The sequence below is a fragment of the Pseudorasbora parva genome, chromosome 18, assembly GCF_024679245.1.
Source record: "Pseudorasbora parva isolate DD20220531a chromosome 18, ASM2467924v1, whole genome shotgun sequence".
In the NCBI taxonomy this organism is placed as follows: domain Eukaryota; kingdom Metazoa; phylum Chordata; class Actinopteri; order Cypriniformes; family Gobionidae; genus Pseudorasbora; species Pseudorasbora parva.
The window spans coordinates 42,411,227-42,428,726 of NC_090189.1; the positions used below are offsets into that span (position 1 = coordinate 42,411,227).

Genomic DNA, 17,500 nt, shown 5'->3' on the forward strand with positions numbered 1-17,500 from the left:
GGCGGCCATTTTAGTACAGTCAACTCATTGTCATGTTCAAGAAACCAATTTGAAATGATTGGAGCTTTGTGACATGGTGCATTATCCCGCTGGAAGTAGCCATCAGAGGATGGGAACATGGTGGTCATAAAGGGATGGACATGGTCAGAAACAATGCTCAGGTCGGCCGTGGCATTTAAACGATGCCCAATTGGCACTAAGGGGCCTAAAGTGTGCCAAGAAAACATCCCCCACACCATTACACCACCACCACCAGCCTGCACAGTGGTAACAAGGCATGATGGATCCATGTTCTCATTCTGTTTACGCCAAATTCTGACTCTACCATCTGAATGTCTCAACAGAAATCGAGACTCATCAGACCAGGCAACATTTTTCAACAGTCTTCTGCTGTTATAGCCCATCCGCCTCAAGGTTGTGATTATCTGAATGTGGTGTGTGAGTGAGTCGGTTCTTCGGGTTGTGTGTGTGTGTGTGTCCTTCGGTTGTGTGCGTGTGTGTGTGTTCTTCGGTTGTGTGTGAGTCAGTTCTTTTTGAAACATTGAAACCTCTTCATGCACGGATGAACCTAACTAAAACATCTCTGGTTAGCTAGAAGAGCATCATTTCATTGGTGTGTTATAAGAGGCGATCTGGCGCTCTTGCCGCTGTTATCAGTGGCGCGTGCTTGTGCAGTCGACACACAGACGAGCGCTTCAATCGCTTAACGCCGCTGCAGAGACTTTCTATTTGTTCCGGTCAGATCACGAAACAAAATGCATAAAAACTGTCCAACCACTGATGATATTTGGTATAGATGCAAGAATTAAACATGAGGTTTATATTAATAAATGAACTATTGAACTGATTTCTGGTTTTTAACGGACTATCATTATAATATATTAATAATAATACATTTATTTTGTAAGCATGAATTACCAGTCATACTGTGTGTGTGTGTGTGTGTGTGTGTGTGTGTGTGTGTGTGTGTGTGTGTGTGTGTGTGTCACCTTGTCTCTTGATTGTCATAATTTAAACCTTTCATATCATAATATGATCAAAACCGAGCACATATGGAGGTCAATACAATTCATTCTCAAACGAAATCCTGCCTTACAGCATATTCTGATGCGTTATTAATGAAATATGCTATTAATGATTCGTTATTAATGAAATATGATCCCAGCAGCGCCACGCTCAGGTGACTGTATGTATAGCGACATGTTATAGGCCCAACTGGACGTGTCATTACTGAACACTCGTTCTCTCAGGAAATCGTGAAATACAGCACATTCTGAGGGTGGTGATGTTCTGGGGATTATATTTCCATAATAGCACATCAGAATATGAACGTTATCACCTTACATCCGTTCTGTTTCAGTGCCAAAGCTTGCATTTAAAATCCCCTCAAGAGCGCGTTTGCTCAGAGATATTAATGCCTCTCAGGTAATAAGACAATAATTCCATCATTATCAGCTAAAAATACAGTTAAAATATTTATTATAATGTGTTCACGACACAACTCGTGTCGGGACGCGGCAGATCAATGACTTTATAACTCGCAATTGTGAGAAAAAAAGTCAGAATTGTGAGATAAAAAGTCGCAATTATTATTATTTTTTTATTATTTACTGGCGGAAACGGGCTTCCATATAAAAGAGTTCAGTAATTATTAAATAGTATTTTGCAGTTTAATATTCTCAGACACTAGTGTATATTCGGCAGTCTGGAGTATATATCCAGTATATAAGTATATATCCAGTCTGGAGCCCTGCGCTTAGATAAACACGGAAGCGACTGAACGCAGCTGTGGGTAGGCCTATGTAGCCTATACAAAAAATATATTGATACTTGGTGCTAGAGTATCGATAACGTCTCGTCGGCATATCGATTTTTTTTGCCCCACCCCTAATAACTATGATGTCTTTGAAACATCTGTGTATTTGACAAATATTGCATTTATTTCACTCCATCTTTGATAAACTATTCAAACAGCACAAGCATCCCTATAGGAAGCAGAAAGTGTCGGACTTCATGTTTCGGTTTTTAGCTCCTTGCCGGAAAATTCATGTCGGGTGGCCATGATTATTTTCCTGTTTGGATAAGTTCAAATCTGTCATGGATGTTTGCAGCTCAATCTGACAACGGATAGACCGGATAATAGCAGTAATTTTAATGTGAGCTTATACAGGCACATCTGCTTCATAATACGACATAAAAAGCTATCTTTGTGGCCAAATGTGTTACTCTGGCCTTGTGGTGGCTTGGACTGCCAATGGGAATAAGATATTCATATTTAGACGTTGGTCAGATGTCCAGATATTGGATATGTATCTGATTTAAAAACACATCTGGGAGTGGCTCAAAATGGATGCAATATATATATATATTTTTGCGTTTATATGCATGCAACAAATTTTGATCTGGGTTAGATGTGAGTTAAAAAAAATCTGATTTTTTTGTGCCAGTGTAAACGCAGACATACAAACCGCAGAGCTGTGGGTGCCAGAGATGGATAAACTCTACAGGTCCAGAGGAGAATCAAAGGTAATCAATTAAACTAAAAGGGGAGGAGCCACCTTCACTCAATGCTGTACAAAATGGCCAAGCCAAGCACTAGTGTGTGTTGTGGCATTTGTGTCAAAGTTTGCTATGATGGAGTTTCTGAAAGGTGTCTTAGTGGTGGTTGTGATTGGTGCATTTGATCTGCCTAATGCATGGGGAAGTTTGAGATACAGTCAAAGTCCAAGAAGCATGGGGCCAAAATCCGATCCAGCTTCCAGAAGTCCTGCCCTTTCTCCTCCAGGGCTCCGGAACACTTTGCAAGTGTCTTCTCAGTTTCAGAGTCCTTTGGGTTCTTCCTCCAGAGGCCTTGCACAGGAGCCTTTTGGCCTTCAGGAGAAGCAGCTGTTGCAGGGTCCAGTGAAGCCTTTGGATTGGAAGTATCCCGTTGTTCCCGAGGTGCAGAGCGAGTTGGCGGTGAACTTCCAGTTGAGGCAACCCGTGACTCCCAGCAGCGTAGCGGTTCAATGCGGAGAGAACCGGGTTCTTGTAGAGGTCCAGCAGGACTTGTTTAGCAATGGTCATTTGATCCAGCCAACTGGCCTGTCTTTAGGCGGCTGTCCTGTTGTTGGTCAGGACTCTCAGTCTAAGGTGCTCATCTTTGAGTATGAGTTACAGGACTGCAACAGCGTGCAGATGGTAAGTACTCCTGAATCTGTTTATTCTAGTTGAGGATATCCAAAGTCCTCAAGGAGTGTCAGTTCACATGGCTGTTGTATTTGCAATGCCAGGGCAGCTGGTATAAACCCTTCTTAAAGGGGTGGTTCACCCAATCATCTTAGTGAGGAACAGTTGTTTTAACTACTTCAATCTCTTCCAGATGAATGAGGATGAGCTTGTCTACACCTTCTCTCTTACCTACACCCCTGAGGCTCTTGCAGGTACTCCGATTACCCGGGTCGAGGGTGCAGTTGTTGGTGTTCAATGCCACTATCAAAGGTAAGTGGTCTGTGACTTTCACTTCCCCTCGTGCAACGGGGAGCCCATTTAATGGGTCCTTTAATGAACCACAGGCTTCAGAATGTAAGCAGTGATGCCTTGAGGCCAACATGGGTCCCTTATGCCTCAACGGAGGTTGGTGAAGAAGCCTTGGTGTTCTCCCTGAAGCTTATGATGGGTTGGTACAGGTTTTTGATAAACAAGAATAAGGATTTGCATTTTATTTGTCTAAAATGTTCCCTCTTTCTCTGCAGATGATTGGTCCAGTCAGAGACCTTCATCCCTCTATTTCCTGGGTGGCATTATTAACATTGAGGCATCTGTGAAGCAGTACAATCATGTGCCTCTGCGTGTGTTTGTGGACAGCTGTGTGGCCACTCAAGGGCCTGATGTGAACTCCCTTCCGAGATATTCCTTCATTGAGACTCATGGGTAAGGTCATGGCCCTTGATGCTATAGGACCGTTTTGGTTGCTTTTTAACCAGTCATGGCTAGGGTCTAGTTGCTCACTTTCTCTATAGTTGAGTTGCTCTTTGTCTTCAGGTGCTTTGTGGATGCCAAGGCTACAGCTTCCAGCTCCCGCTTCATGCCTCGGTCCCAGGTTGACAAGGTCCAGATCCAGCTGGAGGCGTTCGTGTTCCAGGAGAGCTCCAGTCCTTCTGTATGTACTACGCATATCATGAGTTAATTCGACTTCTCTTCCCATCTTTGGTTTTCTGACGTGTCTGTCATCCCTTGCAGATCTACATAACATGTGTTGTGAAGGCAACTATTGCTTCTGCACCCAGTGACGCTCAGCACAAATCCTGTTCATTCGCCAATGGGTACGTTGCACTTTATCTTATTTTAAAGCTGACTTTGCTCATGTTGAAGGTGGTGTCTTTGTCTTGGTTCAGGTGGTTTGCTGCTGATGGAAATGACCAAGTTTGTGGTTGCTGTGACTCAACATGTGGTCCTGATGGTGGAATTGCTGCTTCTCCCTATGGAGGTTAGTAACTTTTGCTCTTAAGGTTGCGTTTGACGTTTTAACTGCTCTAACCTGGCTCTCCTCTCTCTAGGTGTTCAGTGGGAAGGCAAGGCTACACTTGGTCCTGTGGTGGTTCAAGGGCAAAAGAAAGTTCCTCAATAAAGCTGACATCAATTCTTGCTTGTATCTGACTGGTTATATTCAGTAGCGTACCGTGGGGTTTCAGTCAGGGCCTTCACTAACGATCAACACGCCCCACACCATAACAACACACACACACACACACACACACACATACACGCACGCGATCAACAAGCCCCACGCCGTCGCCATAACAACACACACCCACACGCACACGTTTGTTTTTGTGACATATGGGGACATTCCATAGGCGCAATGGTTTTTATACCGTACAAACCGTATTTTCTATCCCCCTACACTGCCCCTGCCCCTAAACCTACCCATCACAGGAAACATTCTGCATTTTTACTTTCTAAAAAAAACCTCATCCTGTATGATTTATAAGCATTTTGAAAAGTTAGGACATGGCCAATGTCCTCATATTTCACCCTCTCCTGTGTGTCATAACCACACACACACACACAAAATACAATAATGCACTGTACGCAATACTACTACGAACTTTGCTTTCATAGTGTTCGTCGGGAAGGGGACAAGCAAAAAGTACACGCCAGACAAAAAGGCAATTTGACTATTTATTGATGATACTGCACTCACGTGTCGCCGTTTAGGTTAGGGGTGAAAAGAATCAAAATCAGTTGGCACAAATACTCTTAAACAAACAAAAATACGGACCAACAGAACATCCAAATAAACAGAAAAAACACTGCTTGTTAGCTAACATTACCGGCTTGACATCAGGATCGATCAGTAGCCTGTCATCCGCGGCGGCCATAGTTTATTTCACACAGAATTCTCAGAACCCGCGAAAAGTTCAGACGGCTGATGACATCAGCAGGGGGTAGCACACTGACACATCGCTGGGCCTCTGGGCCGTTCTATCACTACACATCAAATTTTGATTGGCTAATGACCCACGTCAGTCAAAGCTATGGTCCAATGGAAAATAGCAGCTTCAATGGAAGGTAAGCTATTCTACTAGTGCTGGTCCTCGGAGCTGTGATGCGTTTAGATGATGACATATGGAAAATACACCAAAAATACATACATTCTTTCCGGAAATATAATCGTAACTCATATATATATATATATATATATATGATATATATATATAATCATATATATATATATATATATATATATATAATCATATATATATATATGATTTTGACAGGGCCAGCAGAGAAGGCCCTGCTGGCCCTGACGGCCCACCACTGGTTATATTTCTTTGTTCTCCCTATCATATTTCTGTGCTCTCAAAAGGCTTGTTCAACTTCATGCAGCAACGCACAGACTGGTCAGTGGCTTACTTTACCAGTGCATTCTGGGTAGAAGTTGTCTGACGTGAGATCATGCCAATTCCAAAGTGCTGTAAGTGGCTCGAGCAGCTGACTGGTGCTTTCTGCGCAGCTTCTCCAGAGCGGCTGCTTGACACTGTTTCATGATTGGCTGGCTTTACGGCATGACAAGCACTCATTTGGTCCCTTTAGTTCCACTACTGGTCACAAATCTCTTACTCTAAACTATTATCATTTAGTTGCAACATTATATTGTCCTTTATCAACTGAATACTCATTAGCCTTCACTTCAGTGATAGTGTAGTTTTTTATGTTGAGCTTCATAGACCCTTTTCACATTTCTGGGTTTCTCAGAGTGGAAGTCATCGTAGTTGAGTTCACTTTTATAGTGGTGACTGGAGGAGTACATTAAATATTGTCCCCATTTGCTCAAATGGCGAACTGGAAATGCAGTAACAGCTTCACAACTTTCAAAGAGAGAGGGAAAATAGTGAGCTTGATAACTGCAGTGAAAAGAGCTGTTTTTTTTTTTTTACCATCAATCCCATAGATGTTGTGTTTGAAACACCCTCACAGCAGTATTACAAATATGCAGCATTAAGCAGTACATCAAGTATTACATAACTATTAGGAGTGGGAATCACAGGATCACTCATGATGTGATACTATCATATTTTACCAACAATAACTATATCACAAAGATGATTAGTTTTTCATTTATTAACGTTCATCTTTTTTTTTTAAATAGCAACAATGTACAATAAGTATTATACAGCTACCAAACAGCCATATGCTTGAAAAATGCTTATTTCTATAGAGAACAGATTTGTGACTAAATGATTTATAGTAAAATAAGGAAAAATCTCTACTATTACTACTACTATGAATGATCATATCAGCAACATCTCCAATTTATATTACTAGTGGTAGTAATTTAATATTAGGAGTAATTAGGGATGTCACAAAATTCCAGTAGTCGGTACCAATACCATACTTTTTTTTAAACTATTTAAGTTATTTATAATTGCATTCAATGAGTTTTTTCTTTATGATAATTATAATTAAATAATACAATGTAGTAATTGTGACAAAAATAATTCACCTTTGTGGTTAAACATTTTTATACACTGTTGATTATAAAGGCAGCACTTTATTCTTAGCATGTTTCTTCATAACTGTTCAGGGATCGCGGTCCCTTTAAATGTTCTGAATGCGTGTTGATCATGGTGTTGACGTGGGACTTGTCAGCATCATTTTGATTTAGATTTTTACACGTACATGTGTGGTCAACGTGAGAACTTGTCTCTTGTAATTTACTGCAATTTCCACAACATAAACATTTAAATTTAAGGCTGTATGCTGTTTAAAAGTAGACATTGTTTATAAAAAAACAAGTAAAAGCAACAATCTAGGCATAATTATTATTAGTAGTACATATTACATAGAGACATGGCTAAATCTACTGTACAACAGTAGCCTAATATATTTCTAATTTCTTCACGTTAAACCGCACTTTAATTTTGACAAGTTGCCGTGAAGACCTTCAAGTGTCTGTATTCGTGACATGATAGCTTTCTCAAATGAAACGGTAAAATCTAATTAAGTGACTATGATAGAGTGGGACACTCTGAAGGGATGTAGTGATTCGGTAAGAAAGGAAGGAAGAGGACACGGGGATCGGCTAGCCTGCTGACGACTTTTATTATTCAACTCCAAAAACAGCGTGCACACTTCAGGTGTTTTATACTCTCTCTGCGCCCTTTACTGAAACAAGATACAGGTGTTATCAATCTGCGTCCAACCCACTCAATTACCGCTCGTCCCACGGCTCTCTCTCCCGCTGCAGACCTCGCTGAACCACGCTGAACCAGAGAGAAGGGCACGGAGAAGTTATTTCAGCAAACTTTGTAGTTTGGGTACAATCATTGGTGTACAAATAGGTATATAGGTGGGGTGTGTGTGTGTATGTGTGGTTTTCGATTAGGTTACGCACACGCGAGCCACCATCCCACAGAATGCGGAGTCGGCAATGATGATGTGATGCGCTCAGAAAAGATATGACATCATTACAGTTTCGAAATAAAATGTCAGGAATAAAAGACTTCCTGACATAGCGCTCCCAAATTTAGCGATAAATTTGAATCCCAAAGGAAAGTCTACTTAGTTGGTGTCATCTTCATCCTCCCAGGCTGGCAGCCGCACAAGGCGCACGACTGGCCATAGGTAGGTCTGTCCCTTGATCTTAACTTCAGCTGCCCTGACTCGAAGAAAACATCAATAGTCTAAAATACCAAGAAATCTTAGCTACCTCTTATATTCCCAACCATAAAAGAGCCATATTCTGCAGCAGGACGGTGCTCCATCGCATACTTCCATCTCCACATCAAAGTTCCTCAAGGCGAAGAAGATCAAGATGCTCCAGGATTGGCCAGCCCAGTCACCAGACATGAACATCATTGAGCATATGTGGGGTAGGATGAAAGAGGACGCATGGAAGACGAAACCAAAGAATATTGATGAACTCTGGGAGGCATGCAAGACTGCTTTCTTAGCTATTCCTGATGACTTCATCAATAAATTGTATGAATCCTTGCCAAACCGCATGGATGCAGTCCTTCAAGCTCATGGAAGTCATACAAGATATTAAATTTGGATCTCACAGCACCACAACTTAATTTGCTGACATATTTTTGTATTTGCAGTAAATTTGTTCCATTTCTGTATAGGCGACAAAACTTTTGTCTTGCCAAAATTTGACCTTTCTGTCTTGATTAAATGATAAATATTTTTTTCTATGAAAATTATTAATTTCAGTGCATTAAACATCATTTGGGAGGGTTTTAGCTTTTCATATGAGCTATTTCTAACACCAATTAATTAATTAAAAGTCAGGTTAATATCAGGTATTTCTAGAAAATAGATAAGCGACAAGACTTTTGTCAGGGACTGTATTCTGTGACAACTTATTTACATTATGTAATGTTTTTTTTTTTTAAGTTGTGTACATTTTGGGACTTGTTATCGGAAAAAGAAAAAGGTTCTATCTACAAAGTCAAACTCTGACTTGGCTCTATAAGGTTCTATCTGCGTGAGCCAATCAGCACTTCGAATGCACAGAAGAGGACCAATCAGGATCAACTTTATATCCAGGGTGAGAACTAAACAAATATTTAATTACTACATTAGTAATTTCTCACTAGAAAGGACATCAGAAGTGGAAAATATTGGTAAAATCGTACATTTACACACAAACTGACCAGAAAACGCGACTTTCAGACGCCATCTTTTTTCCCAGCACAACTGTCCCAGAATACAAAGCACAGGATTGTGGGATATCAAAGGCAGCGACGGATACATGTATGCTGCCTTCAAAACTCGATCAGATGAAAGTCTTTCAGGAGACAGGAAGTGAAGCTAACATTAGATTCGGACGTGGCTTAATGCCTTCCTGCCTTGAAATGTGTCCTCCGAAGGCAGCATTTTCCAGGTTTCGGACGCAGCCAATATCTGTGAAGATTATGGCATGCAACGCAAATTTTTTGAGAAACCTCAAGATCGACAATTTTATTTTCATTTTTTAAAGTCTTAAAATGTCTGTTTTTACTATATTAAGACTTAAAGGTCAAATAGTCAACAGTTTAAATGATAGGGTTTAATTACAACAATAAATGTTAGCATGTTATTTCAGCTGTAATGATGTCTAGAGAGAAAGCCATTTTACCTGGCCCACTGTAGGTGGAATAAAATCCTGCTCAGATGTATTACAGTTGTCTAAACAAAAGAAAGATTGACAATTTCTGCAATAATATCTGGACTATGCGCTGGACAAAATATTTTGACCTACCTTGCTTAATTTGAAATGTCCTAAATACATGGAAGTGCTAAAAATATGAAATAAATGTCATAGAAAGGATAAAACTGTACTTTCTAACATGTTAAGACATTGTTACAACATTAATTTTATATTTAATGTTAATTAAATCATGTTTTGGCAGATAGAACCTTATAATTCTTAGCGAAAAATGTGTTTTTAGAATTAGAAGGTTCTATCTGCATTTGACCCATTCCAAAAATCCCCATTTACAATTTTGAGAGGATTTTGATATTGTATATTTAGAATACATTTAGGGTCCCTCTTATTTTCATGTTTGAAAGAAACTTGTTCCCCGTATACATTTTCCTATATGTAATGCAAAAACTTTGAAGCTCAATTTCTCAAAACTACTCAGAACGCAGATAGAACCTTATAATTCCAAGGGGACGAAGTGTATATTCGGCAGTCTGGAGTATATATCCAGTATATAAGTATATATCCAGTCTGGAGCCCTGCGCTTAGATAAACACGGAAGCGACTGAACGCAGCTGTGGGTAGGCCTATGTAGCCTATACAAAAAAAATATAGATACTTGGTGCTAGAGTATCGATAACGTCTCGTCGGCATATCGATTTTTTTTTGTCCCACCCCTAATAACTATGGTCTCTTTGAAACATCTGTGTATTTGACAAATATTGCATTTATTTCACTCCATCTTTGATAAACTATTCAAACAGCACAAGCATCCCTATAGGAAGCAGAAAGTGTCGGACTTCATGTTTCGGTTTTTGGCTCCTTGCCGGAAAATTCATGTCGGGTGGCCATGATTATTTTCCTGTTTGGATAAGTTCAAATCTGTCATGGATGTTTGCAGCTCAATCTGACAACGGATAGACCGGATAATAGCAGTAATTTTAATGTGAGCTTATACAGGCACATCTGCTTCATAATACGACATAAAAAGCTATCTTTGTGGCCAAATGTGTTACTCTGGCCTTGTGGTGGCTTGGACTGCCAATGGGAATAAGATATTCATATTTAGACGTTGGTCAGATGTCCAGATATTGGATATGTATCTGATTTAAAAACACATCTGGGAGTGGCTCAAAATGGATGCAAAATATATATATATTTGCGTTTATATGCATGCAACAAATTTTGATCTGGGTTAGATGTGAGGAAAACAAATCTGATTTTTTTGTGCCAGTGTAAACGCAGAGCTGTGGGTGCCAGAGATGGATAAACTCTACAGGTCCAGAGGAGAATCAAAGGTAATCAATTAAACTAAAAAGGGAGGAGCCACCTTCACTCAATGCTGTACAAAATGGCCAAGCCAAGCACTGGTGTGTGTTGTGGCATTTGTGTCAAAGTTTGCTATGATGGAGTTTCTGAAAGGTGTCTTAGTGGTGGTTGTGATTGTTGCATTTGATCTGCCTAATGCATGGGGAAGTTTGAGATACAGTCAAAGTCCAAGAAGCATGGGGCCGAAATCAGATCCAGCTTCCAGAAGTCCTGCCCTTTCTCCTCCAGGGCTCCGGAACACTTTGCAAGTGTCTTCTCAGTTTCAGAGTCCTTTGGGTTCTTCCTCCGGAGGCCTTGCACAGGAGCCTTTTGGCCTTCAGGAGAAGCAGCTGTTGCAGGGTCCAGTGAAGCCTTTGGATTGGAAGTATCCCATTGTTCCCGAGGTGCAGAGCGAGTTGGCGGTGAACTTCCAGTTGAGGCAACCCGTGACTCCCAGCAGCGTAGCGGTTCAATGCGGAGAGAACCGGGTTCTTGTAGAGGTCCAGCAGGACTTGTTTAGCAATGGTCATTTGATCCAGCCAACTGGCCTGTCTTTAGGCGGCTGTCCTGTTGTTGGTCAGGACTCTCAGTCTAAGGTGCTCATCTTTGAGTATGAGTTACAGGACTGCAACAGCGTGCAGATGGTAAGTACTCCTGAATCTGTTTATTCTAGTTGAGGATATCCAAAGTCCTCAAGGAGTGTCAGTTCACATGGCTGTTGTATTTGCAATGCCAGGGCAGCTGGTATAAACCTTTCTTAAAGGGGTGGTTCACCCAATCATCTTAGTGAGGAACAGTTGTTTTAACTACTTCAATCTCTTCCAGATGAATGAGGATGAGCTTGTCTACACCTTCTCTCTTACCTACACCCCTGAGGCTCTTGCAGGTACTCCGATTACCCGGGTCGAGGGTGCAGTTGTTGGTGTTCAATGCCACTATCAAAGGTAAGTGGTCTGTGACTTTCACTTCCTCTCGCTCAACGGGGAGCCCATTTAATGGGTCCTTTAATGAACCACAGGCTTCAGAATGTAAGCAGTGATGCCTTGAGGCCAACATGGGTCCCTTATGCCTCAACGGAGGTTGGTGACGAAGTCTTGGTGTTCTCCCTGAAGCTTATGATGGGTTGGTACAGGTTTTTGATAAACAAGAATAAGGATTTATTTTTTATTTTTTCTAAAATGTTCCCTCTTTCTCTGCAGATGATTGGTCCAGTCAGAGACCTTCATCCCTCTATTTCCTGGGTGGCATTATTAACATTGAGGCATCTGTGAAGCAGTACAATCATGTGCCTCTGCGTGTGTTTGTGGACAGCTGTGTGGCCACTCAAGGGCCTGATGTGAACTCCCTTCCGAGATATTCCTTCATTGAGAATCATGGGTAAGGTCATGGCCCTTGATGCTATAGGACCGTTTTGGTTGCTTTTTAACCAGTCATGGCTAGGGTCTAGTTGCTCACTTTCTCTATAGTTGAGTTGCTCTTTGTCTTCAGGTGCTTTGTGGATGCCAAGGCTACAGCTTCCAGCTCCCGCTTCATGCCTCGGTCCCAGGTTGACAAGGTCCAGATCCAGCTGGAGGCGTTCGTGTTCCAGGAGAGCTCCAGTCCTTCTGTATGTACTACGCATATCATGAGTTAATTCGACTTCTCTTCCCATCTTCTTTGGTTTTCTGACGTGTCTGTCATCCCTTGCAGATCTACATAACATGTGTTGTGAAGGCAACTATTGCTTCTGCACCCAGTGACGCTCAGCACAAGTCCTGTTCATTCGCCAATGGGTACGTTGCACTTTATCTTATTTTAAAGCTGCCTTTGCTCATGTTGAAGGTGGTGTCTTTGTCTTGGTTCAGGTGGTTTGCTGCTGATGGAAATGACCAAGTTTGTGGTTGCTGTGACTCAACATGTGGTCCTGATGGTGGAATTGCTGCTTCTCCCTATGGAGGTTAGTAACTTTTGCTCTTAAGGTTGCGTTTGACGTCTTAACTGCTCTAACCTGGCTCTCCTCTCTCTAGGTGTTCAGTGGGAAGGCAAGGCTACACTTGGTCCTGTGGCAGTTCAAGGGCAAAAGAAAGTTCCTCAATAAAGCTGACATCAATTCTTGCTTGTATCTGACTTGTTATATTTCTTTGTTCTCCGTATCATATTTCTGTGCTCTCAAAAGGCTTGTTCAACTTCATGCAGCAACGCACAGACTGATCAGTGGCTTACTTTAGCAGTGCATTCTGGGTAGAAATTGTCTGACGTGAGATCATGCCAATTCCAAAGTGCTGTAAGTGGCTCGAGCAGCTGACTGGTGCTTTCTGCGCAGCTTCTCCAGAGCGGCTGCTTGACACTGTTTCATGATTGGCTGGCTTTACGGCATGACAAGCACTCATTTGGTCCCTTTAGTTCCACTACTGGTCACAAATCTCCTACTCTAAACTATTATCATTTAGTTGCAACATTATATTGTCCTTTATCAACTGAATACTCATTAGCCTTCACTTCAGTGATTAGTGCAGTTTTTATGTTGAGCTTCATAGACCCTTTTCACATTTCTGGGTTTCTCAGAGTGGAAGTCATCGTAGTTGAGTTCACTTTTATAGTGGTGACTGTAGGAGTACATTAAATATTGCCACCATTTGCTCAAATGGCAAAATAGAAATGCAGTAACAGTTTCACAACTTTCAAAGAGAGAGGGAAAATAGTGAGCTTGATAACTGCAGTGAAAAGAGCTGTTTTTTACCATCAATCCCATAGATGTTGTGTTTGAAACACCCTCACAGCAGTATTACAAATATGCAGCATTAAGCAGTACATCAAGTATTACATAACTATTAGGGGTGGGCATCACAGGATAACTCTATGATACTATCATGATATTTTACCAACCAGGGCTTGACATTAACACCCGCAAACCCGCCAAATGCGGGTAGATTTCAGCTGTGGCGGGTACGGCAGCCACTCCCACTAGCCACCTTGGCGGGTTGAATATAATTTACAGCTAAATGAAATGCCAAGACCGTATCTCAAAATTGGCTACCATTCAACTACAATTATTTATACTTGGCGAAGGCAAGATAGGCGGAATCGCGCTGAATGACACACAACAAAATCTCTCTCTCTCTCTCTCTCTGTCTCTGTCTCTCTGTCTCTGTCTCTCTCTCTCTCAAATACACGCGCACACTGATGTCAAAATGTCCATCGCATGAACACAGTCAGTTATGGCTTAAGTGTTCGTAAACAGGTGGGTAATAACTGGAAATGTGTCACAAATATTACATCCATGCATTCAGCAGCCCAATTAAATACCTGTCTGTCATTAATGTTAATCAAACAACTACAGATGTTAAATAAATGTATAGGCCTACATATTAAATAAATATGTATTAGTATCTGAATTTTGTTTTATTTTTATTAACTATTGTTTTTGTAATTTGCTTACGGTATTTTTTTAAATTATATATAAGCCTAAGTAAAATAACTCATAGCCTATCATATTACATTTCTAATATTAGCCTATTATACCGTATTCTATTATAATCTATTATATTGCCCAGCCCTTGCCCGCCTGCACATCCCAGCTGATATACAATGTAGTCTTGATTTGGGAGGTCACTCTGCATGTGAAAGTTTGAAAGGGTTTTAAATCTTCTAAATCAAGTAAAATGATTCAAAATCAAGTAATTTAAGCATGCCAAAGTCAACTTTAATCATATAAAATGTAATTTCCAAACAGGAAAATTGTGGCCAGTGAAAATGCTGAGTGGCTAACTTTGGAAAACCACTGGCCACGGTGGCCGGTGAGCAAAAGAGTTAATGTCAACCCGTTACCAACGATAACTATCACAACAGCAGCGACTCTCTGACACACGATATGTTTCAAGAAAATCATGATCTATCACTATCATTCTGGAAATAAAATGTGCCAAAGATGATTAGTTTTTCATTTATTAACAGTTCATCTATTTTTTTTTTAAATAGCAACAATGTACAATAAGTATTATACAGCTACCAAACAGCCATACGCTTGAAAAATGCTTATTTCTAGAGAGAACAGATTTGTGACTAAATGATTTATAGTAAAATAAGGAAAAATCTCTACTATTACTACTACTATGAATGATCATATCAGCAACATCTCCAATTTATATTACTAGTGGTAGTATTTTAATATTAGGAGTAATTAGGGATGTCACAACACTCATAAAATGTTGGAAGAGCAATAAAATATATGTTGAACTAATTTTCTTACATGTGCTTAGTTAAGAAGACTAATTATATTAATGCAGAAATATATTTGAAAATCATTAAATGAATTGATATTTTCAAATCCAGTCCACATTTCCCAGCTGGCATTTTAACATTGAGCCGCTGTTGAATCAACGTCAGGTGCCAGTGTTGGATAACCGCTGAATTTAGTTTAGATTTTGCAAATCCAATCAACGTTGAAATTTCAACGTCACTATAAAGTCCTGCTTTCCAACATAGTTTCTGTTAAACTGTTTTCACTGAAGTATTGATGTGTTCAACAGTAACACCAAACACCTTGAAATGGATACATAAACTCTACGTTTGCAAACACACACAGTCAGCTTGGAAGAAGCCAATTGGTCAAAGGAAGACCAGGAAGAAGATTAATAAAGACGTAGGAAACATGCTTTATTACATAGCTGCAATTGTGCCAACCTTTCACATCAATTGTACACATGTCAAACTTTTACTTCACCCAAAAATTCTGTCATTAAAGGGTTAGTTCACCCAAAAGTGAAATTGAGGTCATTAATGACTAACCCTAATGTCATCCCACACCTGTAAGACCTCCATTCCTCTTCAGAACACAGTTGAAGATATTTTATATTTTAGTCCCAGAGCATTGTGGCGATCCGAATCACTGACTCATAACCGTTTGAATCTTTATTTGAGGTTTGAACACAAACGCGGAAGAGAAGCCAATGCTGAATAAAGTCGTAGTTTTTGTTATTTTTGGACCCAAATGTATTTTGGATGCTTCAAGAGACTCTAATTAACCCACTGATGTCTCATATGGACTACTGTGATGATGTTTTTATTCCCTTTCTGGACATGGACAGTATAGTGTGCATACACTTGCATACGCTCTCGGACTAAATATAAAATATCTTAAACTGTGTGTGAAGATGAGCGGAGGTCTTACGGGTGTGGAGCGACATTAGGGAGAGGAGTTAATGACAGACATTTCATTTCTGGGTGAACTAACCCTTTAAATGACTCGCCTTGTCGCTCCACACCCGTAAGACCTCCGTTCATCTTCGGCACACAGTTTAAGGTATTTTATATTTAGTCCGAGAGCTTTCTGTCCCTTCATTGAAAATGTATGTACGGTATTCTGTCCCTTTTTATGTTGTTGTTATTTTTGGACCAAAATGTATTTATGTAACATTGGGCAACATTAAACACAGCTGGTTAAGTCTGCCTTCTTTCTGCTACCGCCACCAGTCCTCTCAGGTGCATATTTCAAGTCTTTGGCCATGTATTCGTCTACTTTCATTGGCTTTAAGCTCAAGACCGCATCTGACGAGAAAAACAAAAAAAACAGATCAGTATTAGCAAACACTACTCTCTCAAATTAAAATATTTAGCAAATATCACCTTTTGTGGCATTGCCAATGATCAGAGTATATAAATGAGTATTGATCAACATGCAGTCATTGATAATCATGTGCTTGAGCGAGCAACAAAAGGCAGTTGGTGTAACCCTTGCTGCAGGTCGAGACGTTAGTCTAGAGCCCAGAATGGAGTATTTTATTTATATATATATAAAAGTTTGGACACATTAATATCTGTAATGTTTCTGAAAGAAGTTTCTTCTGCTCATCAAGCCTGCATTTATTTGATCAAAAATACACAAAAAAATAATAATATTGTGATATATTACAATTTAAATATTTGGTTTTCAATATATTATATGTTAAATTAGTATTTATTTCTGTGAAAAGCTGAATGTTCAGTATCATCCCTTCAGCGTCACATGATCCTTCAGCGTCACGTGATCCTTCAGCGTCACATGATCCTTCAGCGTCACATGATCCTTCAGCGTCACGTGATCCTTCAGCAATCGTTCTCATATTCTGATTTATTATGAGTGTTGGAAACAGTTCTGCTGATTAATATATCTGAGGAATAAAAGGTTTAAAAGAACGGCATTTATTCAAAATAAAAACATATTTTCAAATAATATAAATCTCCTTTACTATCAATTTAACTTAACACATCCGTGCTATATAAAATTATTGATTTATTTAAAAAAAAGAAAAAAAAGAAAGAAAACAAATGACTGACCAGTAGTGTATATTGCGGTTACAAAAGGTTAAAAAACATTAGCTTCTTTTTTTTTTTTTTTTTTTTTTTTACTTTTTATTCATCAAAGTATTATAAAAAGTATCACAGGTTATGAACAAATATTAATCAGCAGAACTGTTTCCAACTTTGAGAATGAATCCTCATCTGAGAATGATTTCTGAAGGATCATGATCACTGAAGACTGGAGGAATGATCCTGAACATT

General features: G+C 39.9%; 2 protein-coding genes across 2 annotated transcripts in view; both read left to right on the forward strand.

The window, feature by feature from the left end:
• Nucleotides 1-2,634: 2,634 nt before the first annotated feature.
• LOC137046060 (zona pellucida sperm-binding protein 3-like) lies at nt 2,635-4,609 on the forward strand. The gene is made up of 8 exons (XM_067423113.1): nt 2,635-3,180; nt 3,362-3,480; nt 3,555-3,658; nt 3,735-3,912; nt 4,024-4,141; nt 4,222-4,304; nt 4,377-4,468; nt 4,539-4,609. Exons 1-8 carry the CDS (start codon nt 2,635-2,637, stop codon nt 4,607-4,609), a joined length of 1,311 nt encoding a protein of 436 aa, XP_067279214.1.
• Nucleotides 4,610-11,101: 6,492 nt separating this feature from the next.
• The window catches only part of LOC137046323 (zona pellucida sperm-binding protein 3-like), a 24,296-nt gene continuing 17,897 nt past the window's right edge, over nt 11,102-17,500 (forward strand). Inside the window, exons 1-6 of the mRNA XM_067423484.1 lie at nt 11,102-11,625; nt 11,807-11,925; nt 12,000-12,103; nt 12,181-12,358; nt 12,470-12,587; nt 12,671-12,753. Of these exons, the coding sequence (XP_067279585.1) occupies nt 11,179-11,625; nt 11,807-11,925; nt 12,000-12,103; nt 12,181-12,358; nt 12,470-12,587; nt 12,671-12,753 (1,049 nt within the window). The 5' untranslated portion in view covers nt 11,102-11,178. The remainder of the gene's footprint in view (nt 11,626-11,806; nt 11,926-11,999; nt 12,104-12,180; nt 12,359-12,469; nt 12,588-12,670; nt 12,754-17,500) is intronic.